Source organism: Grus americana, chromosome 1, assembly GCF_028858705.1.
Source record: "Grus americana isolate bGruAme1 chromosome 1, bGruAme1.mat, whole genome shotgun sequence".
NCBI lineage: Eukaryota > Metazoa > Chordata > Aves > Gruiformes > Gruidae > Grus > Grus americana.
The window spans coordinates 76,117,993-76,136,069 of NC_072852.1; the positions used below are offsets into that span (position 1 = coordinate 76,117,993).

The 18,077-nt window shown below is 42.2% G+C and overlaps 1 protein-coding gene across 3 annotated transcripts in view; it reads left to right on the forward strand.

The window, feature by feature from the left end:
• The window catches only part of RASSF8 (Ras association domain family member 8), a 90,380-nt gene extending 82,877 nt beyond the window's left edge, over nucleotides 1-7,503 (forward strand). For all 3 annotated transcript variants that reach the window (XM_054845168.1, XM_054845166.1, XM_054845171.1), the window contains 2 exons: nucleotides 3,063-3,207; nucleotides 4,350-7,503. In XM_054845168.1, the coding sequence (XP_054701143.1) occupies nucleotides 3,063-3,207; nucleotides 4,350-4,471 (267 nt within the window). In that variant the 3' untranslated portion in view covers nucleotides 4,472-7,503. The remainder of the gene's footprint in view (nucleotides 1-3,062; nucleotides 3,208-4,349) is intronic.
• The last annotated feature ends 10,574 nt before the right edge of the window (nucleotides 7,504-18,077 follow it).

The following is an 18,077-nucleotide window of genomic DNA, read 5'->3' on the forward strand; positions in this document are numbered from 1 at the left end:
TAAAGATGAGCGTAGTGCTCTCGGGCTAATGCCTTTAAAAGTATTAGTCTTTAAACCCCTGTTGATTTGGGGTTAGGTGTCTTGAGGATTTAGGTCCTGGGTCTTGGCGGCTCAGTGACTCATATTGTTAAATTTCAGGGAAATTTGCACTACAACAGCCCTTTCTGAGGCTAAACTTCTGATTCTTGCTAGGTCTGTTTGCCACCAAAACAGATTAATTCAAAGGAACAGTCCAAAAGCAGCACCTGGATAAATGGATGTAGAGCTAAAATAACTGTTAGCTTATAGCACCTTTGTTTTAAAGAATAGCATTTCCCTTTTTGTGTCTGACTTGCTGGATTTTCCTTTCTCTCTACCTCAGGCGTTGTGGCACGTGTCACAAGAGAATCCAGTCCCTGCTTCCTTGCTAAAGTTTACGATATCACCTGGAACTTGATAGAGCATGAAAGAATAAATATAAATGGAAATCCAGCTGCTAGCTGGGTGAGGTGAAGGACAGATTGTGGCTCCTGGGATTTTAATGTGCAATGTAAGATGGGACTGAGGCACCACACATCAGTTTGAGTTGCGATTCTTGCTGTATTCCTGGGATTCACAGTTACTATATTCCGCAGTGCTGCAGTTGCAGTAGGGTGATTCTGCTGTGAATATTTAAAGGGATTTTGCATCCTTACTCCTGAGCACCTAGAACCATGTCAGTATAAGCTGGTTTTACTAAATGAAGAGGGAGAAAAATGTAATCTTTTCATCCAAAGCAGAACAGATGAAAACTGTAAGCAGTTTTGGCCATATTTATCTGTCCTAAGTTTCCAGATACACTATGCTTAAGGATTTGCGCTAACAGAAAGCATCAAGTCCTCTTTATACATTTTACCTATCCTCGGTAACACTCAGTGAGGCTATGATTGAGTTCAAAATCTTTCTCGCTTTATTTTTTTTTTCGTAGGCTAGAGTTTCACTTTCTCAGGAAAGTTCCCGTTAAATTCAGATCCTCCGAGCTTGTTCTAAACCTAAAGGTGCACTAATCTGGAAGTCCAGGAGAAAGTAAACTCACCTCTGTATTGCACAGTTTTGGGGGGAGGAAATAGAGAAATATTTTATTGCATGCAGCAAGTTAAATATTAATATTCATAGAACTGCTGATTTGAAACTAGAAGAGTTGAGCAAGGTGTTTTCATAGACCTTTCAGTAAGGGAGCAAAGAAAATTTTGGTTCAGTAGATTTCAAGTGATAAGAACAGGAAGGTGGTATTTTTTAATAGCATGTGAGAAATTTCTAGTAATTTGTCCTTCCTCTTCTCTTTCGTTCCTTTTCTCTAGCCATCTCCATAACAGTATGAGGCTATGTTCAGTTAAGGATCAGATGCAGAACTCTGCTTTCCCTATTTCTAGAGAAATTTTAAATGCAAAAATCCCCCACAAACCCAACAAGAAACCCCTCAAAAAACCAACCCCAAAAACTAAAAACCAAAATCCCACCCTTCTTCAGGTAAAAGATCTCACTAAAGTTTCACAGATACTAAATTTAAGAGCTTAAACCAGTAGAATGTGGGGTGGTACTTAACATTTTTATCTTATTTCCTGTGAAAGTTGAGAAATGTCAAGCACAAGTTATTTATGATGTTAGTTCTGCTAACCTGCGTATTTCAGTGATTCAGGTTTTTGAAAAAAACTGAATTCCCTTTAGTGGCAACTTTGTTACAGTCTCATAAAACACCGAGCTGTAGAATTAACATTGTAGGAAGTAAAGACAGTTTTGAGAATTTTCTGTGTCCCAAGTGCCCAGTTGTAGAGTCTAACGGGCCTAAAATAAATTGAAGATTTTTTATGTAGAATTGTCTTAAAATTTGGAGGGGGCCTGGTTTCCATTTCTCAGTCCTGTTCCTCCAAAAGCTCGTAGCCATTGGATAGAAATACAAGTCTAGCACGGGAAGCTGAGACCAACCACGACGGGCATTGACTGAGCAGGTCGAACCCATCAGTGACAAAGCAATTGGCATTTAAAAGGTCCTAATTTAGACATCAGATCAGTTGTGTTAATTTTCTTACTAGCTGTTGAATTCAGCCTCAGCTGTGCCCTTACCTCAAGTTTAAAGTGAATAAGAGCTGTGCTGTTGGGGGTTCTTAGATCCACAAAACTCTTCTCCCCCAATCCTTGTGTCAGTTCATGTATAATTCTGCTTACACAAGATAATGAGGGAAAAGGTTGACCCAACCTCCATCTCTTGCCAAAATGAAGACGTAGAGGCATGGAGTTCCCACAGATGTGCTGCCTGGGATCTGGGTAGCTGGGCCATCCCCTGTGTGGCCAAAGAGGGGACACCCATCCTGGCTGTGGAAGAGTACCACATGCAGCTGTCTGCTAACGAAGCTGAATCTGGGGGAGGGGGAAATAATTGTAGTCGAAGACTGTCGTAAACTATCGGAGCTGTAGGTTTTGCTATCATGCCATAAGTACAGATCCTTGAGGAAGATCCTAAATGATCATCATCTGTGCTTGTGAAGGGCTGGTGAACCAGCCAGGATTTGGCCTCATTGTACAAAACACAGTAGGCTTGCAGAGTGAGGGAGTCCTGTCCGTAAAAATTTATACTCTAAATAGAAAACACAAAGAACAAGAAGGGAAGGGAATTACTCTCCTTTTAGGAACAGAAGAACTAAATGAGCTGTCCAAGTCATGCTGGACACTTCCGGTGGAGCTAAGATTCGATGCCAGACTGATGCTCAGTTGATGTATTGTTTCAGGTGCTCCCTGTTACCTTTATTTGCTCATATCTGTTGTGCCAAAATTTTTCTTGGGTGCTATGAGAAATATCTGCTAGTCATCCAAGAAGCAATATAAGCAGACCAGTAGTAACCCCCAATAAGTAATAGTGAGTGTTGATTCACTTTCTAAATTACAAGAGTAAAATACCTTTCAACTCTTCCATTTTACATTTGAATTTAAAAATCAGAGCCTCTCTCATCAAAAGGAGACGCGTTAGTTGCCCTGTTGCAAACAGAGTCTTGAAATGCTGCTTGATGCTCGCTGCTGCTCAGCAGATGTTTTCTCTTTCCTGGCAGGACAGGGAACAAGAACTGGAGCAACTGACAAAGGAGCTGCGACAGGTCAATCTCCAACAGTTCATCCAGCAAACGGGAACGAAGGTCACGGTGCTGCCAGCAGACCCCGTCGAGGTGGAGGCCCCACATGTGGAGCTTGAGAGAGGTGCAGCGCCCAGAATGCTGTTGGTGGGCGGGAGAAGGGGATGGCAATGCCTTTACCTGCTTCCTTACTGCTAGCACCGATACATCGAGTGGATGCTCTGTTAGCAAAGAAGTTAGCAAAATATTAAGCGAGCACAGCGTCAAATACTTCTCCTCATTCCAAGGGTTTAGCAAGCTGTAAATAAAGCGCAGTATGTAGATAACTTTTCTCCCAGTGTGCCTAGGCATGCGTTCGTCCTATCAGTAACCCGTTGGGCCAGTGGCTTTCAAGCGTGGCCACCATGGCTGCAGGCATGTAAGCTGGCATGCAACATGATTGCACATCTGGCATTGCTGTTCATCTGGGTTCTTCCTCTTCTGGTGGGATGTGTTGTCAAAGTAGAAAAAGGAATGTGTCTGGATCTTGAGAAATCCCAGACAGCAGCTGCACGGGAACGGGAGCTAATCCAGCTGGGCTGCCAGCCATCCCAAAGTCCTGCACAGATGGCTGTTACGGCATGTGCAAATTGACTTTGCCCCTAGTGAGATCAGCGCATGCCCACATCTGAATTCAGAATTTCCTAGACAGAAACACAAGAGCACTTTGAATGCATGTCACAACTGTGGCACAAGCAGAAATTCCTCTGCTGTAGTGTGCTTTATCCAGTACCCTGCTTGCAAGGGGCCTGTTTCTCTCAGCATGCTCCTTGGCTGGCTCTGTCCCTCCTCTTAGAAAACTCTATAACCAAAAGGGATTGGGAGGGTAGGGAGGTGGGGAGAGAAGAAAAGACAACCGGGTCTTGAATGTCAGTACTTGTATGAAGTTTCTCTTTTAAGTGGGCAGGAAGCTGAAGCTTTGCATTACATATAGGTACAAGCTCCTTCTGCACATTACTGTCTAAGTGTATTGCACATATCTGTGTGCATACTCCTTGTGGGAGGGTAATTATATCGAGTAGGTATATCTTTCTGTTCTGAAATGAGTAGGAGGTATGCGCCTTAGATCTCATCACTTCCTAGTCAGGCATTTGAATTTTTTGTTGTATGTGGTATTAGTTTTTCTTTATGGCACTAAGAGCACCAGTAAGCAGGAAGAAGAGGGGTGTCCTACAGACATCACCCTTGACGATGGTGACTTTTCTAACTGCCCATTTTCTTGTGCAGAGCCAACATTTCAGTCTGGGTCACTGAAGCGCCCTGGCTCATCGAGGCAACTCCCCAGTAACCTTCGCATTCTACAGAATCCCCTGTCGTCTGGTTTTAACCCGGAGGGCATTTACGTATGACAGTACATACCTCTTCTGGAGAGGACCTAGCAAGGTACCCTGGACAAGATACACTTTTGTTTTACTCTGCCAATGATGAATGGAAGAAGATTGTTGTTGTCGTTGTTAAGCCACCGTATGTTTTTTTCTTCTTCTTCCTCCAACACACCACTCGGAGCCATACCCTGTGCACTGATGCTAAAGAGACAGAGGAACCGTCTCGATCCATAATTGGCAAGGATGAACTTGCTGTCAACACAGCTAGAGTGCAAAAACCTTCATTTCTTTTTGCCACTTCAGAAGTGTTTGGGAAAGTATTGTTCCTTGTACAGGCATAGATAAAAGACTGAGGGTGAAGGAAACCATGTATGCAACTGATCTGTTTAATTTATTCCCTTTAATCAACGGACGTGTGAATGTTGACCTTTTATATTTTTATTTTTAACTCGTGAATAATCACGTATGGCTGTATGTCAGTCTGACAAGGTGACTTTAATTTGCGTGTACAAACATCCACCATTTGACCAAGTACAACAACTTGCAATGCAGAGTTCTGTGGAGTGCTGAACCATTACGATGGTTTCTCACCGCTGACTTTTAATTTCTGTTGTGGGTCATAATATGTCATCTTCCATCCATTGCTACCTTTTAAGGCTTGAAAAGTGAGCTTGTGGGATTTACTTGCTGTTGAATCTGCCTTGAATGAAGCACCTAGTGTTCAAAAGATTTATGGAATTTAAAACTTGGCTTGGTAAAAATATTTCCAGCATATGATTGAGGATGCACTAGTTAGATGATATTTTATTATATAGAATGTATATTTGAAATATTTTGCCACATTGTATATGCCTTTTGAGAAAAGAACAATGTAAGAAGTTGTCTTCATATATCTTACCAAAAGAGAGTAGGAGGCTTTCACTGTGTGTGATTTTGTACTTTATTTTTTTCCACTAGCCATTACAGTGTTCTCATTTTGCGATAAATCTTGCCGTTGGAGGAGAAAAAAAATACAAGACAAATGAGCATCCTCTTCCAGCCTTCCAAAATTCACTCAAATTTTGTGGAGGGAAGAAACCTGGCAGAGAGTCCCATGAAGTCAATAGCAGAGCTTCTACTGACTTGAGTGGAGCCAGAATTTCATTCCACGTCCCCACTGTTAAATGGTAGACGTTTAGCCTCTTCGAAAGTTGTGTTGCTGCTCAGTCACTTACAGAATATAAAACTTATAAACAGGAAATTCACATACTTGGTAGTAGGTTTTTTTATAAAAAATGTGAAAAGAGAACATATCGTATCTTGACGTCACTCTAATGCGATCAAAGCTAAGCAAGCATGGCTTGCGTGGAGATGGCTTCTGTGCAGAAAGACACTACCAAGCAGCGTGTTGGTTACAGGCCTTGAAATTAGATCACTGAGGTGGACACCAAGTTTGTAGAGAGAGTGACTGGCATCAGTGGGACACTTTGTATACATTAGGAGGCTGGCCTCATGGATGAGTTAGAGAAGGGATGGGCCTTACCTAGTTGGGTTTGGATTTCCTGTTCTAACAGCAACTCATACCATCGTCCCCACCTTCGAGATCCCCGTGACATGAGAGGGGGTCACCATGCTTTCACTGCGGTATTGAATGCCTAGACTTCAGTCAGTGGCAAAATGACAGAACACCTGATGTCTTCGGTAGGGTCAGGATTTTACCACTGGTAGGAAGCTCCACGCTTTTGGCCATAGAAATTACTTAAGAATTCTTAACTCCTAGCATCCTCTTGTGTTGATTTACCGATGTGCAGATAAATGTTAATTTAAGTTTCCTTTTTCAAAAAAGGACCTCCCTAGTCATACTGACAAATGGAAGTTTTATAAGATATAGTAGAAGATGAAGGACTCCTGAGTGTTTAATGCATTTTTTCCCTTTCCACTTATTAATGGCATCATATATTCTAAAAATGCTGCTGTATTTAGACTAACAGCAACAGATAAGGCTGTGAATATATAGAGAACCTTTCCAAATGGACTCTGTATTTTTACTGTTTAACTTATCAGGTCCTTCTCCCCCCCCCCCCCGCCCCCGCCTTGTGAGCAAACTGGAAAATGAGGTGTTCCTACCTGAGGAATCTTTGCAGTGCTCACAGATTTTACTGTTAGTTTATCATAACTCTGTGCTCATGTTTACTGTGCCCATAACTTTGTATTTAAAAAAAAAAAAAAAAGCTGTGCATATATATATATATATAAAAAAAAAAATGTGTAAAATATACATAGTTTGGGGACAATATCTGTCCAAGGTACTTGAGCATAAATGCCTTACATTCTGGGTTCAATTTACCGAAATGAAACAGCCCTCTCCAGCGGATATCTTGCATCTTCAGCACCTCTTGATGTTAGAGAACTGAGGCACTCAGCACCTTGCAAAGTCTGGCCCAAATTATGCTGCATGGGGGTGGGGAGAAACACAAGGAAAAGCCTGTTGCAATTTCAGTCTTGGACTGAGATGAAGTATTTTTAAGGCAGATCAGTGTATTTACCCAATGTTTTTGTCCCACTTTGTGACTGGTCCATCTCCCACAGATATGTCAGTTTGAGCTGAATTGAGCCCTTGTATCATAAAAACTGCTCTCTTTCTCTACCAGGTTATTCTTTAAGATGGAGGGAGGAGGAAAAGGATTAAAAGGAAAGGGAAGAGCAGCTTTGGAGGGCTTGAGTTACGGTTTTGTAAAAGAATCAAGGAAGGAATTTGCCATTTAAGTTAAAAAATAGCGTCTGCTGATTGCAGCAGCTGTTTGACAGAAGGGCCAGCCTGGAGCTGGCTCAGGAGCTGCCACTGCATCATCATCGAGTGGACCCTCCTCGTCAGGGCTTTAGCATATGTCAAGGTGATCTGAAAAACGTTTACAGCTTCAGCCACTGTTGTGGCAAAGGAGAGGCTTTGGTATCCTAACCTGTCGTTTGTGAGACACTGACAAATTCCCCTGCTCCTCTCGCTTACTGAATTTCACCCAGGTTAAAGTTCTGTAGCATTTTTACCCTCTCTGTAAATAAACCAAAAAGAAATGGCATGCCCTTGCATTAAATGTGAATTGAACAATGTATTACAGTTATAGAAACTCCTCACATTAATGGCGTTAAGAGTTTTGCTTCTGATCAACTGCAGAACCTCACTCTTTCTTTACAAATGTAGAAAAATTAATTTTTAGAAGAGTTTCAAACCTACTTATGGGGCATTAGCAGAAAGGAAGCTACACATAACTAATTTTAACAAGTGCCATATTATTTACTGGCAAGCATGATAAAAATGGGGTTTTTTGCTTGCGTTAAATAGTTGAATACACAAGCACTATTTTCCAGTGCACAAGGAATTTATATGGAGAACTCCCATAATTTATTACTAATGGAAATTAACTGTGTTACCTCTCTCATCCATGAGGATACAGTTTATTTTTGCTGGTGATGCTATGTTGTTAGGGGAAGAAGGGGGGTTGAGTGTTGGAAAAGCCAGTAGGTTAAGGCTAAGGTAAATATTCTGAATGCTCGAGCAAGGGAGAAACCCAAGTCCCACTCTGGAAAGTCAGTTAGGAACCTACCTCCCATTATCTTTCAGTGGGACTTAGGTTCCCAAGTGCCTGAATTGCTTCTGGAAATAGTATGTTAGCTTTGAGATTACTTGCTTTTCTAAACCCTAGCAAGTTGGAAGGAAGTTCTTAAAGAAGAGAACTACCACTAGCATTAGCAATATGCAAACATGCTTTCATTGCAAGGTAAGAGGGAAAAGATCCTTTAGTGAAACAAAAATCTCCTCGTGGGGCAATAATTGTCCTGTTTTTAGTGCAGAGTGTATTGCGTTATTTTAGTGAACTGGGATCATATGAGTATGAGCAAAAAAATTATCTTGTAATTTTTAGTGAGTTATCTTGAAGCATATAAATTCCTGACGTGCATTAACTTGACTGAATTGGGCCTTAATGATCCATGTAAATAACAAAACTGTATTCAGATATTTTTTCCAGAAAAGTAGTCTCTGATGGTCTGTACTGTATTAAAATAAGTGTCAAAGTGTTACTTTTATATTACTTTTTTTTTTTTTTTTAGAACATTGAAACATGCATGTTTATTCTCTTTGCTACAGTATTTTAATGTTTTGGATGAAGGCCATCGGTTGTATGGAGATGACAAAACAATCATTCTGTCTATTTATTCAGTATTGCTGCTTAAAGTTTTCAAAATAAAGCTTTCAATGCCAATATAGCAACTGATTGAAAGCTGTTCTAGCTCTCTTCAGATGTTTTTTTCTATGTTTATAGAAAACTAAATAAGTGAAACTTGGTATATAAACTGTTATACCAGCAAAGAATTATTGCAATAATATTGTGGGAGAGGGGTTGGGGGTAAGTGTGTGTAGTATATACATAAATGTATGCATGCAGTGAATGCATTTAGGTCTCAGGTAAATGGAGTGCTGAAGAATGTTCGAATCCTTTGTGGTCTTGCAAGCAACTTGCACACATGACCAAATACTGGTTAGTGCTTCACGCCAGCACGCAGTGCTTGTGAGGGGCAGAACAAGCAGAGGTGATCACAACGGATCAGCTTGGAGCCCTTTGAACCAGCTGGGATTTAAGCACATTCTTGAGTTTTCCATAGATGTGTTTCTGAATTGGGCCTAAAAGCATGTACGGATACAAAAGGCTTTCAGTTGCAGCAAGGATGCCTGGTTTCGAGCGTAGCTGGTACCTCTGAAAATGTGAGTAGTTCTGAGACGGATCAAGTATGCCTGCTCTGTTTGTAAAGGGTATCAAGATGCAGAGAATATTCACCCTCATGATAACCCCGTGAAACTACTAACTAGCAGTTCTGACTGGAAGATTTGAGTTGCTGACGCTTTAACCTAGAGAAGCAACGCAAACTAACTGTGAAAACACGAGTGAGCGTTTTATTACTGCGCTGCTTCAATGCAAGATGAAAATCTGTATTATATGTAACTATATTTTTTGTCATTTAAAAAGCTTCTATTTTTTATTATTCTCATGGATGGTTGACAAAAGATATTGGATATGCTCCCATACAATAAATTCCCCTCTGAAACTTTGGGTCTTTACAGTTCATGGTTTGCTGGAATTGCAGCGTACATCTCGCGCACATCTCGTGATACAGCTACTGGAACTCTTGTCTGTCAAAGAACACAGCCTGAAAGCAGGCCAAGGTAATGCTCGGTGTCTCTAGAGCTCAAACACTTTTAGAAATGGCTGTGCGTCGAGCATTAGCACATAATGAATGCTCCTAAATGGCAATTATGTGGAGGTGTGGGACACACAACTAGTCGGTGTGGCACCTCTGTGGAAGACAAGAGAGGTCCTCTACCATAAAGCGTGCACATGCTGTATTTTTCATCAGATACAGCCGAAGAACTACAACAGAATGGAGTAGCTCATTTTCAACTGAGGAACTGTTACTAAGATTAATAATAAATCCTGAAAAGATAGAATTGGTCAGCAACTCAGAGGAAGTACAACTTAAAAGAGAGGCAGGGGTTTGGTTGGAGATGATCAGGGAGACAAATTGAATGTGCAGAATCTTCACACAACAAATACAAGGTGTGCATATGCTTCAGGGAGAAATTAAGCTTTGAAGAAGGAACTGAAGACCTGATTCAGGCTTAGTTCTTGTGCTGAACCGCAGAGCCTGTGAAGATCGCTTGAGATCAAATGCGTTCATCAAGGCAGGGAACTTGCTACAGCTGGGGACTTGTGATTTAAGCCATCCAAACACAGTCCTTAGTCTCATATCCCAACAAATGGCTTTTCCTAAGCCAGCTGGAGCCTAATCTCATTAGATGTGAGGAGAAATGAGCTAAGAGTAGTAGCACTGTTGACTGGCAATAAGACAAAGAACGTCATGAGCTTCACTGAAACCCTAGCATACGGCATTTATATTGGCAGGACCACGTAAGTTGTAGAGGACCTCTGCTCCTGAAAGGTGCCCCTCTCCGCTTCTGTGCAAGTCAACTGGCTGGGTTTTGCGGTAACTGAGGCTTCCCAGCAGGCTCAGTAGAACCAGGGGTACAGCTAATGGTTCTGATCTTTTTATTTGCCTTTAAAGGACAAAGTAGTGTATTTGTGCATGACCGCTGCAGCACTAACTAGCTCAGTGTAACTGGACTGCTACTGAGTTGCAAAACCAGACCAGATCAATGGTCCATTTTGTTTAGAATCTGCACTGAGTTCTTCTGCCTGTCACATCTTTGTCAGCTAGGTGGTATTCCTTTATAATCCCAATTTTTAACGATTGTTTCAACTAAGTTGTCTAGTGTCTGAAGTAGGGCACAGTGAGCAACGGTCCCCATTACTGCCTTTCTTGAAAACAATATATTTGCTACCTTTGGTATAGTAGCCAGTGTTAATGAGCATTTTCTAGGTCAGCCACTGCTTCATCATTAACTTTCTCCAGAAATACTGGATGGAGACAATCTCAACTGCTCTGTTTTGTTCCGTTTTTCCAGGTGGGTACGCATTGTACTTTTTTCTATCCTTTGCAGCAAGTTCCTTGTTCTCTGTGCTGTCAGGTCAGCAAACTGTGGGGGTTAATTTCTTAAACATGAGCTACTGGCCAGTGGGTGACTTGAAAAGAGCCTCTACAGCATGTGCTAGTGCAGCAAGGAACTTGACGCAAACAGAGATGATAAACTTAATTGAGCAGCCTCACCATTTGTCTCATGGACTCGGACACTGCAAGTGTCCTCGTGCCACTTGTGGTAGGTCTGTCTGTGCCTCCCCCAGGCAAGAAACCTTCTTGTGGTCATACAGACAGCCCTGGGGTTTTTGTCCCATGAATGCGTATTTCCTCTGCAATGACTCCTGGCTAATACAGACATCCGTCCCTCATGCAAACTAAAGTTAGATTTCTAGAGAGGCTTTTCTGATCAGAATCTCTGGCTACGGAAAGGCTGCAGGGATCTCTGCAATGTCTGGCAGAGTGAGAGAGTGTCATCACAGTATCATCACATTTTTTTGTTCAGTCATCTAGAAGCTGACGGAAGTGAAATACAGCTTATAGCAGAATGGGTTTTCAGCTGCGAGAGCTGGCAGTTGGGTGTTAATCTCCAGTATTTGCTTCGGTCCACACGGGTTAAGTTTATGAGACTTTGATTTCGGTTTCCAGTCCTCTTGAGTCCCAGGTATATCAAGAAGCAGAGTTAAGAAAACAGCGTGAAGTCCAATCAACAGGACAGATTCCTGTACAGTAACATACCTTTGGCCTGCAACATTTATAAGCTACACCCCTGTCTCATAATGTAATTACTTTATTAATTACCTATGTATTGGCTTCTGTTTTAAACAAACAAAAAAACCCCAAAAAATGGGGCGGGGGGGAGGAGGGAAGGGGTATGCACACCAAGTAAAACACCTTTAACTTGATTTGTATTTGCCCTGAAGTCCCTTTCACTACCCGTGTGGTGGAAAGTGAAAGGAATCATCCAGACTTAGAGTGGTATCACAGGGTACCATCAGCAGCTGTTGCTAAAGTAAAATTCAGGCCAGCCTTTAAGTGGGAAATAACTGGAATTTCTTTGTTGTTGCCTATGAAGCTTCTCATAAATTACTACCTGTCACAACCTGCAGTAGCATATCCCTTTTATCCGGTGTACCAAACTGCTTTTCATTAAATGTCATGTGCCCAGAAAAGATGATTTTTGACTTTAGCAGTCACAATCAGCCTGAGGTGAACTCTGATCAATGAGGTAGAACTGCTTCTTCTGGAAAGCTGAAGAGAAACCCGAGAATACCAGCCAACCTTTAACTACGCTTTGTTGCTACAAAGTTGTCTTAACTGTTCTCTTGACCTGGCAAATTTGCATCATGGTTACCAAGACTATGACCTGGATTCTCCATTGTCATGTAGCTTGTCTCACACAGAAAACAAGTGTTGACAAGACAGCAACAGGGCTAAATGAGAAAGGTAACAGTGTCCATTAGCTGTACAGCTGGTATGAAAGGTTACATTAGATGCCCAGCATCAGGAAATCTTGTCCCCTCGACTCTGTCACAATGCTGCAATTACAACAAGGTCTACACGAGAGGGCAGCAATACATGCTGGCATGCCTGGAGCAGCACAGCTGCACAGCTAGTTGAAAAGCAGATTTTCTAGGCATAGATAGCATGTTGATAATCATGTAAAATACACAACATTCCATCTTTAAGTATGTTCTTTCAGAGAGGGCACAATAATACTTGTAAAGACCCACGTCCTAGTCACAGCGTGTGTGTAGCTGACACACAAATGATGCAATTCCTGCGGTTTCTGTGAGGAGGGCTCAGGCTTGGTAGCTTTCTGAAACCCGTACAGATGCAGGTCGAAACATTCCATTTTAGAGATCATCCTGTGCCTGGCGTATTTGCCCAGGACTGGGAAGCTCTTGTTTCATTTCCCAGCTCTGCCACAGATTTCCTGTGTGTGACCTTGGGCAAGCTACTATAATCCCTCTGGATTGGAGTCCCCCAGCTGTAAGCTTGAGATAATACTGCTTCATCCCCTTTGACTTTGTCTATATATACTGCAAGCCCTGTGGGGAGCAGCATCTCTTTTCCTATCTGTTTGGCAAATAGTACTCAGCACAACATGGTCCTGATCTTGGTTGTGCCATCTAGATACTATTGCAATAAAGTATATTTTTATATCATACCAAGAGGAAGACAAGAAGTTGCTCTGAGTTAGTTTTATGTTACAGTGAGAGCAAGATGCAGGCGTGCTGATGGAAGCTGGAGGTTTCTGAAGGTGAATTCTTGTTTAGCTTTAAATTGATTTCTTTTTCTAAAGAGGTAAAAAGGAAAGGCACGTAAAGGAATAAAACCTTCTCATTTCAACTTTGGCTCAACTTTATTCTTCTTGCAAAGTGATGTTATTAAAGGGGCAGCCTAAACCCTTCTGCAAGTGCTACTTGGGAGTGTGTTTTACCTAATCGATAGAAACAATTGAGCAGGCTGAGATTTGCTTGGTGGTCCTAAATGTTCCAGTGTTTCCACAAGTCTGACGATGTTCTAACAACGTCCAAGCAACTAGTAATCCACCATGACAGGCTGCCATTTCACAGCTGGCTGTAGATACCTAAGTGCCCTTTGGTGTTAGGGGCTGAAGAGAAAAAGTGCACAAGAGTTAGAACTGTAGGAAGGTGCCTTTTTTTGGTTGTTTTCCAATTCTAAAGTATTTTCTACATGCTCCCAATAAATTTAATTAACAAACACCTCAACTACACTTACTCTGGAAGCCTGCACAGAATGAGCACCCTTTAGCATGCCCAAGCACAAAGACTCAACCCTACTGCTCAGTTTTGAGATGAAAGATGATTTTAAGGTGTTGCCATCTGAACCCATTTAGGTAATAATTAGTGCAGCTGCCAGTATTTGACAAGGCAATGAATAATCAGTCTCATGGCATCTTATCCTGCTTCTAGGAACCCACCTCCCCTTTGGTAGGAAAAAGGGACTTGGCCTGCCCCAGGCATGGAATCACACAGGACAAGCATGTACTTCGGGTGCTGTGAGCAACTGCAAAAGCAGACTCAGTAGCCTGAGAAGCATGAGTACCCACTGAAAGTGCTTGACGTATTTTTGTTCATCATTGGAACACAGCCTAACATTGCCAAGAAATAAAACCTATCTTCTTATGTTACTGTCATTTAATAACCATGATCCCAAGTATATATGTTTTTTTATATATGCACACACATATATGTGTGTGTAGTCAGGTCATTAAATATCCCTTTTGTCAGCTTGGGAAATGTTGTGGTTTAACCCGTCTGGCAGCTAAAACAACCACTCAGCAGTTTCCTCACACACATATACTCCCACTGGGATGGGGGAGAGAATCAAAAAGAAAAAAAAGAAAGAGGTAAAACTTGTGGGTTGAGATAAAGACTGTTTAATAGAACACAAAAGGAAGATATAATAGAATATAAAAAAACAAGTGATGCACAGCACAATCTCTCACCACCCAAAGCTGATACTCAGCTAGTTCTCAAGCCAACTGCCTCCCAACCAACCCCCCAGTTATATACTGAGCATGACGTCATATGGTATGGAATATCCCTTTGGCCAGTTGGGGTCAGCTGTCCCGGCTGTGTCCCCTCCCAGCTTCCTGGGTGCTCCACGCCTTCTGCTTGGTAGGCCAGTCTGAGAAGCTGAAGAGACCTTGACTGCTGGGCCACAACTAAAAACATCAGTGTGTTATCAACATTATTCACATCCTAAATCCAAACCATAGCACTACACCAGCTGCTAGAAAGAAAATTCACTCTATCCCAGCTGAAACCAGGACAGGAAACTAAGGCCCAGGGAGTTGAAGGGCCTTCACAGAATGTGTACCTGCCCTTCATCTCCGTGTACCTACTTTTGTATATGAATCTTTCACTAAAAAGCCTGTTCTGATGACACAGAAATACGGAGTTGCCCAACAATGGATCAGTCAGGCTGGAGGGCCATCTAGCCCAGCGTTCAGCCTCTAGCTCTATAGTAAGAGCTGAAGGGGCACAGGCAGCTCAATAGTAAACAGTTGCCTGGTCTGGAGTTACCAAAATAACCTGCTCAGAGGGGAAGCTTTCTCTAACCCTTCAGCCAGAGGTTAAACCTCTTCCTGATAGCAGAGGATTTATCTCTCTTCCAAACTAAACAATCTAAGCACTTCAAAAGAAGTGACTCTTAATCTCTCCTTTTGCAAGCACTGCACCAGGTTCAACCAATAAAGCTTTTACCTTTCAGATCTAATTAGACTGTTTTAAATGTAAAGCTTTACTCTGCAAAATTAATGTCTTCACCTAACATTGATTTTAGCACACTGGTTTCAGCATATGCAGAAGGAGTTCAGCTCCTTGTAGAACCTGTTTAGTTTAAGTTCTTTGGCAGGGACCACAAAGTGGGGAAGTCGAAATTAACAATAGTAACAAGCTATTCTACGTTAAAGTGTCAGGCTTATGTTTTCTTGTAGCACAGATCATCAAGACTCCAGTCACCTCCATCAGTTTGTAACCTTTGAGATGTAAATATTCTTAGTGCCTAAACTAAGAATAAGGGAAATCTTCCTGACATTGTTCCGTTTCATTTGGCTATGGAAATGCACACACTCTCTGATGCACAGGAGAAGGGCTTACCGCATTTCACTGCCTCCATGTCTGATTAAAGCCAGAAAGTGAAAAGGTAACTGAGGGGTATTAGTAAAAGGAACTCCATCTGAGTGATGCAATTCTGGAGTGGCTGTGTTTGGGATTAAAAATTTGAGTCTGTTCCAATTTCTTCTTCAGGTAATGGTACTTAGCTTATTGCTTCTCTTGTGAGCATATGCAAGTTACCTGTTTTGCTAGAAAAGCTGTGCAGCAAAACTAGAAAGAGCCAACTGTGATTATATTTAGATTTGAAGCCACACAAGAAACCATACCTCCAAAAAAGTTGGCATTTCCCAGCGCTGTTCCTGCTACAGCTCACTACTGCGTGGCTGAATTGCAGTTTCACCTCCCTCGCAGTACTGATAACAGGGATAGATCAGAAGGAAAAAAGGGGTCTCAACTGTGCAGCATGCAGTTGTGAGGCAGTGGTTCTGAACTGCCTTTCTGCTCCTCCTGGCCCAGCAAGAAGCTTGAGATTCTCCCATAACGTGGAGTTGCCTTCAGTCAAAGGGACAGCCATGCATCTTGAAGGCATTGTCACATGGACTCATCAGGAACACCTGGGGAAAGGGGGGAGATCCCCTCTTTACAGGCTTGTACAAATACAAATGATTTGACTGTACCCACAAGAGAAAAATGCTAGGGTAGCCCTAAACTACCAGCGTGCCATTGCAGACCAAACAAACAGCTTTGTTCCTGGAGAAGGTATAGGTGATCTCCGAGTAAAGCAAAAGGAAGGGACACACAGTGCCTTCTCACTGACTTGACAGGCAACTGAATTGCCCTCTACCCCTTTGAATGTACTGCTTTGGGGTTACTAAACTCAAGCAACCCCATGACATTACTGTGTGCTTTTGAAAACAGTTATTGCAGACTCGGCATGTTCAGCAATCACAGCAAACAGCTGGACTCTTGGAAATACCTTCTGGGCCTGGCAGGACACTGACAGGAGCATGCTTCCCATAGATACCTCCAGGGGCATGGCACACAGATTACTCTCAAAGGTCATTTTAAATAACTGTACTTACCTTGTAACTTACAACACCAGAACTGGCCCCGTGACTAGTTGTGTTAAGCATTTTGCAAAGCCACTTCATGTTTTGCAGACAGACAAATATATCTTTACTTTCTTATTTCTCTGCTCTGTAGAACAATTGCAATCCAAACATACAGCTTCTTTCTGTTGTGTCGAAGAGCAAGAACATGTGCGGCCCGGGTTCACACAAACACATTTTTCTTTACAGATAGCCTAGGAGTGCCCATGAGGATTATCTAATGATGGCAGCTTGTTAGGCTCCTTCTCTCAGATGTCAGGAGATGTTGAAGGATGCACTGGAAGCCATAACTCTGACCCTTGCCCACACACATTCCTATATTCTTCAGTTACATTGGTAGCACCTGTAATAAGCAGTTTGTGCCTATTCTACACATTTTTCCTACTTTCTAAGCAGTGTGTTATTAAACAGTTTTTTCCTACTCCTGTTGGTACATACTCCTCTATAGATGCCTCCTTCCCGACTTCACTCTGGAAACCCAATTGTAGTGCATTCAGCATGACAGACCCAGCAAACTGCCTGTATGTCAAAACCATCCATAAGAGTTTGCAGTACTGGAAAAAACAAACCAACCTCACATTCATGCTTTCATTCCCCTAATTCATAGCAGCTTCTCTCTAGAACAACAGAGGGCACCACTCTTCACACAAAAAGCTGCAGCTGGAAGAGGAGCAGCCCTGCATTTAAATAATAGTTTAGTAACTGGAACATTTCTTTCTCAGTAGGCGATTGAGATTGAATATTCTTCCTCCAAGGAGGTTCAGCTCTGCATCTCCTGCTCCCTGCAGGAAAGCCCTGGCCAAAAGCTGTTCTCAGAGATGTGCATACTGTCTCTCATGTCCTAGTTTGCAGAGAATAATTAAGCAGTCACTTACTGAGAAATAGCTTTAGCCTATTGATTAGGGTCTTCACTTGGAGGGATGAGGAAACCAGAGTGCTAGTTTCTACCCCAGCTTCTGTGAAGATCCATTTTTTTTTTTTTTTTGTAAAGTAAAATGCATAAACATGCTGCAAAGCAGGGCTGGAATCTAGGTTTCTCCTCTCAGATGACCATGTTATCTTCTGATCGTTCTGTGCTGTCAAACAGGTGCCTCCAGCCGCAGCCTCCCCTGCCACCTGGTGAGTGCTGCCACTGCAGACAGTTTTGGAAAAAAACGGTAGCAAATCTAGTTCAGCTGTTGGAAAACACCCCGATTTGTGCATCTCTCTCTGTGAAAGGCTTTAAGGCCAAGATCCGAGTAGAAGGCAGTGATAATCATCTGAGGTTTAGAGCAAGCAGGGGGTACAGATGTGTCCTATTAACTAGTTTGTCTGGCTGTCTTCTGGTCCCACCAGCTGTGGTGAATTCATGTCCCAGGGAGATGTCTGCAGGGTGACTGTGGCTCTTGTGCAGAACCTGATGGCTCCTGTGTCTGGAATGTGTCATGT